The 13904-nt window shown below is 36.2% G+C and overlaps 1 protein-coding gene across 2 annotated transcripts; it reads left to right on the forward strand.

The window, feature by feature from the left end:
- The first annotated feature begins 1348 nt into the window (after window positions 1–1348).
- Window positions 1349–13461, forward strand: clcc1 (chloride channel CLIC-like 1). 2 transcript variants are annotated; one of them, XM_084416928.1, is made up of 11 exons: window positions 1402–1919; window positions 3512–3628; window positions 3823–3933; window positions 4013–4237; window positions 4324–4464; window positions 5203–5302; window positions 5529–5626; window positions 6603–6749; window positions 6827–7375; window positions 13136–13209; window positions 13336–13461. In XM_084416928.1, the coding sequence occupies exons 1-10, from the start codon at window positions 1749–1751 to the stop codon at window positions 13193–13195; spliced, it is 1719 nt and encodes a 572-aa protein (XP_084273054.1). In that variant the 5' UTR covers window positions 1402–1748; the 3' UTR covers window positions 13196–13209; window positions 13336–13461. The 2 variants fall into 2 exon arrangements, with proteins under 2 accessions (XP_084273053.1, XP_084273054.1); XM_084416927.1 differs by lacking the exon at window positions 13136–13209 and having other exon boundaries at window positions 1349–1919.
- The last annotated feature ends 443 nt before the right edge of the window (window positions 13462–13904 follow it).

The following is a 13904-nucleotide window of genomic DNA, read 5'->3' on the forward strand; positions in this document are numbered from 1 at the left end:
CAGACGCAGTGCGAGGACCCATTCGAAAGGGAACTGATTTTCTTTCTAAAATTTAAAGATATTTTTGCTACTTTTTCCTTATGTGTGTTTAGTTTCATTTGAATTTAGTAAACCTATCTTTAAAAAATAATAAAGAGCCTATTAAAGGTGTAGGGTTTTAGATTACAATAAGCTGCTCCAATAGTATCACTGGTTTTGGACATTATAACATCTACTGGCCAGAATATATGGAATCTGTTCACGATCTGCTGCCACTTCACACAAAACTTTTATTTTGGTTTAACTGTTTTTCTCCATCTCATCCATCACACACATTCATACTGAACATTTTTTAAACTGTGAGTGTGACACACATTTCTCAAAATTGTTGTTCATTTCTTTGTGAAAAAAACTTTTTTTAACTGAGTGCACCTGTAAGTTAAATTGCGACTCACATACCTTTCCTCAATCGACCCTTTATTGTGACGTTTCACAAGTCAGTAGGCAACTGAAAGAACATGGTGGCATGGAAATATATGATGGGTTGACATGTAAAGGTAAGTTTGACAAAAGTTTTATCTAGAAGTTTTATCTGAAATCCTTATCTAGAATTATTTTGCATGACAAATAAACAGCTTAAAAAAAATAAAAATTAAAATTTTCTAATAAAATAGGCTACATGTCAGTTTGAATGTTCTGACTGCATTTTTGCAAAGAAATTATTTAAAAGTGACCTTGCTTGTGTTTGACTCTTTAAGTTAGTACGATATGTCCGTAGCTACACAGAATCTTGACCCTTGATAGTGTTTTACATGGACATTTAGTGTTCATGTAAGGCTCATTTAAAATTTAAAAAGCATATATTCAGCAACCCTTTTCCACCCTTTTCATTTTTTGTTCATTGACCATTTCCATCTTTCTCATCCTAACTGTCACATAAAGTTGATTTATAATGTTATTGTGCTTTAATTGTCACTGATAACGTGTAGTCTTAATCCAAAAACGAGGTGCATGATGCAGACAAAACTATAAAGTGATTTAATAAACATCGAGAACAAGAAATACTGCATAGCCTACCTTAACACTGACGAAGCAGAGCCATGAATTGAGAAACAGAGGGCTTAAATATACAGAGACAGCTGGTCAACGAAGCAGTGACACGCACTGCAAAAGTCCAACAGAGGAGGAGACGAGGCAGACGAAGACCGACGAAACCCAGAGGAGTTGACAGAGGGAAACAAATTATATATCTGTATGTGTTTCAGTGGTCAAGAATGAATGTTACATATAACGCTGTCCACCTGGGGGCGATGAGTGGCACTTCAGCTCTTGGCGTTACACTAAAGAAGAAACTTCTTCAAGACTGCACATAGATATGAGTATTTAGAATCCGTATTTGAATTTTTTAACAATTGCGATTATGAATCTATGCGTGTATTCTATGTGGCAGTAAATGACAGCTCTCTCTCTTCTTTTACTGTCTATGCTTCCAGCGTGTAGGCTAAGGAAATATTTGCTGCCTAGGCTAGTGCGATCGACTTTTCTACAAGTATTCTATTATTTTGTTCTATTTAGCCATCATTGGGTAACTTTTAGCCGGCCGATAGATGCATTTAGTACATGTAGGATAAACGGGTGATCTGCATAACATGTAGTAAAATAAAATGTCCAAGAAAGCTGAATCTGAACTTACATTTTTAAGAATATATCATTAAGTTAGTTTTACCAGTAAGTCTTGAGTTTTCTCATGGTCTGTTCCAGTTGGGATTATGAAGTTGCCAAGCTGTTCGTCGTTTAGATTCTGGAGTTTCTTTATTTTCTGTAGTCTGTTTGTTAATGCAAATGCAAATATCCACCAGGACGATGATGATGCATGGATCGATCCATATGACATGATCAACTACGACCCAACGACAAAGCGCATGAGAAAACCCATAGAGGTAAATATATATATATTTAAAATTTTCTTATTTAAAACAACTTTAAAAAAAACTTAATTACCGTATTACAGTGCTTGCGGGGCATTTAACTACTTCATCACATTTCCCCCCTGTAAAAATAGACTCATTTTAAACTTTAAATCGTAAATATCACCGCAATGGCACATATTTTAAGATTTTACGAACTTATAACGTTAGTTGATTTAAAATTGAATGTGGAAATGAAGCAGTCAGTCAAGTTTACATTATTTAGTAAAATTATTTCCACTTTAATAAATAAAATGTACAAATACGATTAATGTAACCATTTGAAAGAAAAGGCGGATGTTTTGTTATGGCTTTTGAAGCACGGGCGCCGCCATCTTGCAATACCACAGCTCCAAAAGCTATAACAAAACATCAGTTTTTCTTTAAAATTGTTAGCCTACATTGATCGTGTTATATATATATATATATATATATATATATATATATATATATATATATATATATATATATATATATATATATATACATACACACACACACACATTTTTTAATAAAGCAGAAGTCAGTAAATAATGTAAACTTGACTGACAGCTTCATTTCCACTTTAAAGGGGTAGTTCGCCCAAAAATGACATTTCCGTCATTTATACCCAGCTAACAAAATATGTTCTTAGAACGTTTTAACGAACTATGAATGTTCAAAACGTCCGGGTTTTATCATTTTGCAAACGTTATGGGAATGTTTTGAATGTTCTGAAACAATTAGGTTAACATTCAAAACTCCTAAGCGAACGTCCAACGTTTCAGGAAAAAAAAAATGTTCCTTGAACAATAACTAATGTTTTTGTGCTAACGTTTGGGGACCTTATTTAAGACGAGAACGTTACTGGAAGAACGTTTGTTCATAACTTTGAGAGAACCAAAACGTTAGCTCAAGTTCTGAGAACGTTCCCTGTTTGGTACCCACCTTGACGTTCTAATGAAGCTAAAAACCTTTCTTTTTCAGGCCACAAAAGGAGAAATTCTTTAGGGAAAATTATTGATGGTCTGCTGTCCACAACTGCACGTTCATTAATCTGTATTTTATTGGCCAGTTAAATCCCCCTGTTTCAAAATGACTTGTGGACGATTTTTTTTTTTTTTTTTTATTATGAATTTGTTAAAGTGGTTCACAAATCTGACAATTTTTTTTTTTTTTTTTTTTTTTTGCAAATTGACAAGCGATTCTTGAGTCCACTACTCTCACAAGCAAAAAGGTCCATTGTCTATTGTCAATAGTGTAGAACTGAAGCGCAGCTCACCCAGAAATTACTTTTCAAACCAAGCAGCTTTCTGTTGGGCAATGTGGCAAATTCACCTGAGCAACTTGAACTCTTTGTAAAATCCACAACAAATTAGCTGGCAACGGTTAATGTGACTGTACCTCGGTTATTTGATTAAATCATTTCTTATAGACGGTTTGATTTACAGTGAGCCGTGGCTGAACAACTGAACTATCATTATTAGTCTTGCAAGTAGGCCTACTGTCATTTTATGCAGGAAATTCAAATACTGTATACATCATTCACATCCTAACCATTTCTATGAATTTTTTATGTTTCACAGTCTGCCAGTTACCAGAATGTGCCAACCAAGAGAAGGGAATTCAGCTCAGAGTCCTGTGATGTGCCACAATCTGATGCATCTGAGTGCAACAATAAACTAGAGATTTTACAGAAAGAGGTGACAAATATCGAAATTCACCTGTTTAGTACATTTATTCATTTAGACCTTGCTAACAAAATGGTTCTGCCATGATGTTTTATCATGGTATTTTTGAAGCAATGAAGACTATACTGTACCATGGTACTAATGGTCATCCAACACTTTTTTGAATAACTGAAAAATATTATTTCTCGCTGCTACCTCTGTTTTAGTTTGATGAACTCAAAAAGCAGGGGACCGCCACCTCTTCAAAGCCAGTATGTCTTCCAGTATTCAAGCGTTTCCTTTCCAAGCTCCTTAAAGAAACTTCAAAACTTGGCCTGGTATGTGACTTTGTTTTCATTACAACATTACTCTGCATTGGTTAAGGTTTTACAACTTTTGCTGTTTTAAAATCTTTAGCCTGATGATGTAAAAACAGCCAAACACTATGACGCCATGGTGAAGCTGTCCAAGCAATCGCTGGCAGAGATCCAGAAGCTTTTGAACGAAGAGAACGATTGGACCACCGGAGCCATGGATGAGGCGCTCAGTCAAATTCTGGTCAAATTCAAACGTCACAACCATGAAGCCTGGAAGTGGCGTTTCGAAGACACGTTTTATGTGGATGTTGATACAGCCCTGAGGGTCAGTTTTTGTATAAGCCTTTCAGAGATAAACAAAATAATTGTATTAATATTAATAAATGGATATGTGCTGTATATTTTCTACAGGTTTCTTTGATTGTTCTGATTGTCGTAGCCGTTATCTGCACTGAACTCTGGTCTGTGGTGTCCTGGTTTGTCCAGTTCAGGAGAATGTTTGCTGTTTGCTTTTTTATTAGCTTGATCTGGAATTGGTTCCATCTTTATATGGTAATCATTTTTGCACAAAATACTGTTGAGTGACATTTTTGCTAAACTGGTATTGAACAGTTGACAATAGCTTTGTTTCCATCCACCTATTTTTATGCACATTTTGGAATATGGCATGACAAAAACATTGGATGCAAATGAATCAATTCTAAAACATGCGCTCAATAGAGGCAAAAACTGCGATGGAAAACCTTCGATGCACAATACAAAACTCTTGTGACTTTGCCTCAACAGTGGATGTGATTGGAGAACTGAACTAACCAGCGGATCAGGTTCATCGCACAGCATCTCAAATGTTGGTTTGATTATTCTAAAATGCCCGAGCTTAAAGGGATAGTTCACCCAAAAATGAAAATTAGCCCATGATTTACTCTCCCTGAAGCCATCCTAGGTGTATATGACATTCTTCTTTCAGACTAATACAATCTGAGTTCTATTAAAAAATGTCCTGGCTTTTCCAAGCTTTATAATGGGATTGAATGGGTATATTTTTTTGGAAGTCCAACAAAGTGCATCTGTGATTAAAGTGCTCGACACTGCTCTAGTGGGTTAATAAAGGCCTTCTGAAGCGAAGCGATGCGTTCGTGTAAGAAAAATATACATATTTAAAACTTCATCGACTAAAATAACTAGCTTCCGGCAGACGGCCGTAGTTAAATTCACAACTTTAGATGGAAACATAGCTATTGAAGGGAATAAAATGTGTGTGTGTGTTAAAAAACATTTCCTCTTGGCTAGGTTGTCTTTGCGGAACACAAGAAGAACATTGTGGAAGTGGAGAGCTTCAATGGCAAATGTACGGGGGTGAAGGAACTGGACTGGAAGGACAGTTTATCAGGTGAGGTGCTACTGTTAAAGGAATATGTTACCCACAATTTTTATTATTTATTCCCTTTTGTCATTCCAAATTAATTTGATATGGAACATAAATTTAGAATTTTGAAGAACCTACACAGAGATATTTTCAAGCTTCAAAAAGAACAAAAATGCAGATTTTAAATGACACGATTTTGAGTAAATAATGACAAATAGGGATGAACTGTTGTAACTCCTCATTGATTTAGAGTGGGTCAGACGGACATGGACTCTTCAAGATGATCCTTGCAAAATGTATTACGAGGTCCTATTGGTGAACCCCATTTTGCTTGTGCCTCCAACAAAGGTTTGTATCTTTTAATTTCCAATGACTGAAATTTGAATGACTATAATGGATATTGTTGATACCGAAAAATATTGTTATGGTTGATTTCTGATTAATCAGATGATCATTTTTGAAGCTGGTATGTTGAATGTAAAATCTGTGTAATTGCAAATTAGTACTATAAACAATTTAGATAAATAAAAAAACAGATACCTCCACCCTGAACTAAATAATTGTCACGTTGCATACAGATAGTTTCGGTTTTCATTAGTCACGTGTCTTCCTTTGTTCAGTTTTCCCGCTTCTCATTTGTTTATAGTCTCGTTTGTGCTCCTACTTAAGTTGTACCCTCACATTCATTCTCGGTTCGGTCTCGTTCACGTTAGATGTGTGTCTCTGCCCTGTCATTGCCTGTTTGGATTAAACTTTGTATTGGAATTATCTTCTTCTGAATCTTTGTCTGTCTGTGTGCTATGCACACATCCTGGTATTGTGACAATAATAAAGTGAAAGTGACGTGAAGGCCAAGAATGGTAAGCCAAATCGGAATTTGTCCTCTGCATTAAACCCATCAAAGTTGGTGCACACACATTAGGAGTATTGAGTAGAATAACACTTCAAATAACATGAATTCAATATGAACACCTGGGAATTTTTTTATGTAGGCCATGTGCCAATCATCATATTAGAATGATTTCTGAAGGATCATGTGACACTGAAGACTGGAGTAATGATGCTGAAAACTCAGCTTTGATCAAATTCAAATACAAAACAGTCATTTTACATTGTAATAATGTCACAGTATTACTGTTTGTGCTGTTTTGAGCAGTACTTTATCTGCAATAGAGAGACATTTTCAATACATTTTTGTTATATTATATTTATTATATTATTTATTCTTGCAGATATCGGTTTGTTCCAAAAGCAGTTATCAGAGCTGTTATAAGAGATGAAAATGAAATGCATTAATGCAAATTTTGTGGGTTTTATATTTCAGGCTATCACGGTCACCATAACCAGCTTCATCACAGATCCCTTGAAGCAAATTGGGGAAGGCTTGAGTGAGTTCCTGAGAGCGCTGTTGAAGGATCTACCATTCACTCTCCAGATACCTGTGCTGCTTACTATTGCATTAGCCATCCTTGTAAGTGGTGGGAACAGAAAACTTGTTAAATATCTTATTTAAAACAAAACATACTAAGTCATCTTTGCTCTTCTCAGGTGTCTATGTATGGAGGTGCTCAGGCAGCTATACATCAAGCAGTACGCTTGCCCCGGATGGGCTGGAGAGGGGACCCGCCGCCTCCTGCGGTAGGACAGCGCCAAGCTCCTCAACTAAGGGAGCATGAGGACGTCTGGGAAGGGGGTGATGCCCCACAGCCACTACAAATACGCCAGGACAACGGCAACAGAGTGAATCAAGCAGGAAACCAACTAAATAGACAGGAGGACAGAGGCATGGAGCTCCGACAGGATTTAGCCGTCTCGCCCAGAGGGACCCAGAGGGTCCGGGTAGAGAATTTACGTGCTGCAGGTAACACGTCCAGGGATGATGAGACTGATTTTCAGCAGCGGACACAGGAGGTGGACCCTAGTACAGAGGAAAATGCAGAGCCTGAAGTGAAAGTTGAGGAAAAGGAGAAAGATGTATCTACCGTGGACAAAAAGGAGCAGAAAGACACACAGAGTCCAGATGGAAGTGAGCCTGTAACCAATGTGCCTTCTCCTCAGATAGATGTGAAAACAGTTGGAGCTACTCAAGGAAATGAGGCAAGTATCATTTGAATTTCAATCCTTATTTAGATGGTTAGTTCACCCTTATAAATAAATGAATATATTTATGAACAAACACACTACTGTTCAAAAGTTTGGGGTTGGACAAGATTTGTAATGTTCTTGAAAGAAGTCTTAGTGTGTACTTATTTCATCAATAATTTACTCATTTATTTGATTATTTACTTTGTTTTATTATCACGGGAAATCTTTTTCTACCATTTTGCGAGCACCAAGTTAGTGATAAAGAAGAAGAATCACTCCACACAGAAATATTTCACCCAAAAGGCGAGTCAATAGTATCACACGTTATTTACAAACTTCATAAGAGTTACGCCTGTGAAGGAGTCTCAAAACACAGTCAATTATTCCCTGAAAGCGAAAGTGAAAGCAAAAACTCCCCGAGCTTTTGGCAATCCTGACACTGCATGGCGCAATAATTCTCTCAGGCACAATGAAAACTGAATCTACTATCTTCATTTATTGGCTTAATATTTCTCTTGTGGACCATACATTAATAATAGTGTTTTTTAGGTCAGTGTTTATAGCTGATTTTCATTGATGACTGATTATTGTGCTGTGTTCGGACCAAAAGACTGTTATTAGGCCTATTTAATTTTAGTATTATTATTATTGATTTGTAATTGTATTGATTAGTGTCACTAAAATGTTTTGTTCATGTGCTGTGGAAACAAAATGTTGACAATAAAACGATGCAATTTTCACCTTGGCTCAAACTGTATAAGAATGATGCGTCTCTTTAATAACAATCACTCTTGACAATTTGTGAATAGATCTTCTTACAATTCAATTTTGATGTGGGATATAGTTTTGTAGTCTGTTTTAAAAACATTTTCTTTTAGAAGTCCTCAATCCTCATACACTTGTGTATGTGTCACAAGTGTGTTGATGTCGTTCTAAAATTAGGGAAGGGAAATGAATTGTAGGTGCTAATATTAATTTGATAGTACTAGCCTGATAATAGCAATAATAATAATAATAGTTTAATACGTTATTGGGAAAACGAGCCAATTAATGTCTTGATATAGTCAAAGGCATCATATATCTGACTATCTTCCATACATGAATCACAATACTCTCTATCGGCACAACCCTATTATCAATGTTCAAACCGGTTTTGTTGCTCTGTATTTTTGTGGAAACCATGTTAATTTTTTCCAGGATTCTTTGATTAGTAAAAAGCATTTATTTGAAATAGATTTTTTTTTTTTTTTTTTACATTATAAATTAAAGTACTAAAGTACTTTAAAGTACCCTTGCTAAATAAATGTATTCATTATTATTATAATTTATTTTATTTTTTTAATCTTACTGACCCCAAACTTTTGAACGTTAGTCTATAATACATGCACTATATGGACAAAAGTATTGGGACATACCTCTTCGAATTCAGGTGTTTCAGTCAGACTCATTGCTATAGGTGTATAAAATCAAGCACCTAGCCAAACATTCGTGAAAAAAATGTGTCGTTCTGAAGAGCTCAGTGAATTCAAGCGTGGTACTGTGATTGGATGCCACCTTTAATAAGTCAGTCTGTGAAATTTCATCCCTGCTAAATGTTCCCACGGTCAACTGTTAGTGGAACTATTGGAAAGTGAAAGTGTTTAGGAACAGTAGAAACTCCGCCACAACGCTGAAGACGACATATAATCACAGAGCGGGATCACCGAGTGCTGAGGCACATGGAGCGCAAGAATCGCCAACGCTCTGTTGATTCCATCAGTGAAGAGTTTCAAACTTCCACTGGCATTAATATCAGCACAAAAACTGTGCGGCGGGAGCTTCATGGAATGGGTTTCCATGGCCGAGCAGCTGCATGCAAGCCTCTCTGAAGCTGTGGAAACGTGTTCTGTGGAGTGACGAATCACGCTTCTCTGTTTGACAGGCTGATGGACGAGTCTGGGTTTTGCGGATGCCTGGAGAACGTACCCTGCCTGACTGCATTGTGCCAACTGTAATGTTTGGTGTAGGTGGGAAAATAACTTCCAGTGGAAGGGAAACCTTAAGGCTTCTGCATAAGATGACATTTTATACAATGCTATGCTTCCAAATTTGTGGGAACGGTTTGGGGAATGCACTTTTTTTTTAATCCAGCATGACTCTACCCCAGTGCACAAAGCAATGTCCATAAAGACATGATTGGATGAGTTTGACAGAAGAACTTGACTGGCCAACGCAGAGCCCTGACCTCAACCCCATCGAACACTATAAAAGAGCGGAAGAAAGCAGAGAGATTATTCTTCAGAAAACCAACAAATGAAAATTGTATCAAGATTTAAATAACTAGGGCAAAATCTTGAAGAATAATAAACGATGCAAAAAGGAAAAGTGGGAGACAATTTGTATCTCAATTTGTATGAGACAAAGTACCTCAACCAAAAAAGGTCTGGAATCTGATCCGAAGGATGAAAGGTAGGAATGAAAAAGGTACAAGAGATTGCAAATATACTAGCAGAAAATTTTGAAAAGAACTCCACTATTGAAAATAGAGCTTAAGTGCTTTTCAAGGTATCCAAGCACAAGAAGAAAATAATAATAAGGAACCTTATAATCAACTGTTCACAATGGAAGAATTAATAAAAGCTATAAACAGATCTCACGACACAACAGTTGGACCAGATGATATTCATTATCAGTTTTCAAAAATTTGCCTCATCCATTTTTGTCTCTACTTTTAAAACTCTTTTACTATATTTGGATATCAGAGAATATTCCACTTTCTTGGAAAGAAGTGAAAAATCATTCCCATCCCGAAAACAGGAAAAGATCACAATGAACCTAACATCTACTGCCCAATAGCCCTGACAAGTTGCTTATGCAAAACCATGGAAAGGATGATTAATGAACGTCTGGTATGGATCTTGGAATCAAAAAAATTATAATTAGTAAAGTTCAATGTGGTTTTAGAAAAGGAAGAAGCACAATGGATCCTCTCATTGGACTTTCTTTTATTAAAAAAGAACATGCAGTGGCTGTTTTCTTTGACCTGGAGAAAGCGTATGACACCACCTGGAAGTTTGGGATTTTAAAGGATTTATATCAACTTGGTTTTACAGGGCACCTACCGATTTTCATTGCCATTTTTTAATCAGACATTTTAAAGTCAGAGTAGGTAATATCTGACCCACATAAATAAGAATAACTAGGACTTCCACAAGGAAGCATCATTTCAGTTACTCCTTTTAGTATCAAAATCAATGGCATTGCAAAAGCTATTGGGTCAGACGTCCATTGAAGTGTGTATGTTGATGACATCGGTATCTGCCACAGAGGCAAATGCATGAAAAGCGTTGCACAGAAAATTCAGCCGATAATGAACCAAATGCAGGCCTGGTCAGTATCAAATGCTTTTACATTTTCAAAGACAAAAATGATTTGCATTCATTTTTGCCAGCTACGATCTCTTCATCTTGATCCAGAGATATTCATGGATGGGGAACATATCGGAGTTGTCAAGGAAACCAAATTTCTTGGAATAACCCTTGATAATAAATTAAGTTTTATTCCTCGCATACAAATTTTAAAGGATAAATGTCTCAAAGTCAGGAATATAAAAAAAAAATTGCAAAAACAAAATGGGGTGCAGAGAGTTCGGTGCTTCTAAATCTTTACAAGAAGCTAATACACTCACGTTTGGATTATGTATAGTATTTGGATCAGCCAGGAAATCACACATCCGACTCCTGAACACTGAAAACAGATGCCTCAAATAAGCCAATACACAGTAAGGCTAAAGACCAATAAAGGAAATCCGGCTCATCATCCTGTTTTCTTAAAGGGATACTCCACTTTTTTTGGAAATCGGCTCATTTTACAACTCCCCCAGAGTTAAACAGTTGAGTTTTACCGTTTTCGAATCCATTCAGCCTAACTCCGGGTCTGGCGGTACCACTTTTAGCATAGCTTAGCATAGATCATTGAATCGGACAAGACCATTAGCAACTCTCTCAAAAAAATGACCAAAGAGTTTGGATATTTTTCCTATTTAAAACTTGACTCTTCTGTAGTTACATCGTTTATTAAAACTGACGGAAAATGAAAAGTTGCGATTTTCTAGGCTGATATGGGTAGGAACTATACTCTCATTCCTGCGTAATAATCAAGAAACTTTGCTGCCGTACCATGAGTCCAGCAGGCGTAATGATATGACGCAGGGCCTGAAAATAGTCCCCAGCTCGGTAACTTCCAACGTGACCGGGACTAAGTTTGTCTAACCTATTAGACCTATTTTCAGGCGCTGTGCCATATCATTACGCCTGCTGCACTCATGGTACGGCAGCAAAGTTTCTTGATTATTACGCAGGAATGAGAGTATAGTTCCTAGCCATATCAGCCTAGAAAATCGCAACTTTACATTTTCCGTCGGTCTTAGTGCACGATGTAACTACAGAAGAGTCAAGTTTTAAATAGGAAAAATATCGAAACTCTTTGGTCATTTTTTTTGAGAGAGATGCTAATGGTCTTGTCCGATTCAATGATCTATGCTAAGCTATGCTAAAAGTGGTAACGACCAGATCCGGAGATCGGCTGAATGGATTCGAAATCGGTAAAACTCAACTGTTTAACTCTGGGGGAGGTGTAAAATGAGCCTATTTCCAAAAAAAAGTGGAGTATCCCTTTAACTCCTCTTACAAGTTTGTACGAACAAAAACCAAGTCATATCCAACCTTTTGGACTACAGATCAAACCACATTTACAGTATCTCAAATTGGGTCTAAACATACTGGAACAAACACACGTCTGTAAAATCCCCTCTTGTAAATAAAAAACAAAACAAAAATACTCTGCCTCAAAGAGGCATTATTAACTTCCAAATTTGCACAGTACCTCCTATGGGTCTAAAAAAAATCACTTCTATATAAATAACAAATGGCAAACAGAGTGGGATTTACATACTATGAATAAACTTCATGAAATCAGCCCAAATGTTGAAAGAAGAAGTTTCTATCAAATCTCAAACCGATGGGACCCAGATTGTTTATACCAGTTGCAGAATAGGCCATTCCAGGATGACACAAGTTTTTAATACTAGGAGAAAACCATAATGTTCTTTGTCAAAACTCTATAATTGAAGCATGTTTTATTAGATTGTGCTGGTTATAACCCTGCGAGAAACCTTTTTTATTCAGTTAACTCATTTAAAGAAATTTTTAACAAAGTTACACTAAATATAGTTTGAGTTTTGTATTACACCTGATATACCATAATATTTCTCGACATGAAAATAGCCACAGAAGCTGGCATGGCGTTAAAAACAAACAAACAGGCCTTCTCATCCAACATCAGTGCCTGACCTGGATGAATGGGCAAAAATTCCCACTGAAACAATCCAAAAGTCTTCACCGAAGAGCGGAAGCTGTTGTAGCTGGAGAGGGGGAACAACTCCATGTTCATTTTTGTGTATTTAGAATGTAATGTGTGCAATTGGTCAGGTGTTCTTTCACTTTTCTCCATATACTGTACATTTAATATATTATAATATATATACACAAATGTTATACATATTTCTTACATTATTTTTATGTTCCTTTAATTCAAACATCGCAGCACTTTATGTGCACTAAAAGGATATGGGCTGCTCGAAATGACCTCAAGCTGCAGGTTGTGTTTCGCAAGTTTATCATCGTATGTCTGTCATTACAGCTGAAATTATGATTATTTGATTATGTGATCATTTATGTTGTGTTGAATTGCCTGTGATTCTGTTGTATTTGTGTTTCTATTCTTCTATGTTAGGTCAATAGTGCATGTACATGTGCAATATTACATTGTGCTTGTATAGCCCATCAAACCTGAAGCAACTACATAGGGTACACAACTTATCAAATACATAATATGCCATATCTCACTACTAAACTCATACTCTCCACTATATATGTAATGTCTATGTTGTACCTGCATAATTTTGACCAGAAATCTGTTTTTTGTTTGTGCAGGGGGCATTGGCAGATGTTGCATCTGGAGGAGAGGAAGGTTATTCAAGCTTTAGGAAACCAGTCCAAGAATCAGGGCAATAAAATTACATTTTTTTAAATAAATGTTTAATAAAATAATAAAAAGCCTATTGGTTTTTGCCTCTTATTTTGATCCCAATAGTATCACTGGTTTTGGACGTTATACTGACATCTACTGGCCGGGATGTATGAAATCGGTTCACTATCTTAGTTAGTTTTTATATTATGTATTGGTTTACTGTCTTTCTCCATCTCATCCATTCATAATGAACAATCTCAATGATTTTTTTTTATTTATTTTTTTGCTTGTTGTAGGTGATTTGAGCTGTTAGGATTTCTTTTGTCACTCCCAGCAGAGAACGTTCACTTTATACTCATTTAATGATATTGACTCAGGCTTCATTGTTATTTAGTGCCAGTAATGTATTGGTTTGTTCTTATATTATGTTTACATTTTCTTTTATGATTATGTTTTGTAACGTGCCTTGAGCATTGGCTAAAAGCACTGTATAAGGTAAATATTATTATTATCATCATCATTAAGGTTAATT

Source organism: Rutilus rutilus, assembly GCF_951802725.1.
Source record: "Rutilus rutilus genome assembly, chromosome: 8".
Lineage (NCBI taxonomy): Eukaryota > Metazoa > Chordata > Actinopteri > Cypriniformes > Leuciscidae > Rutilus > Rutilus rutilus.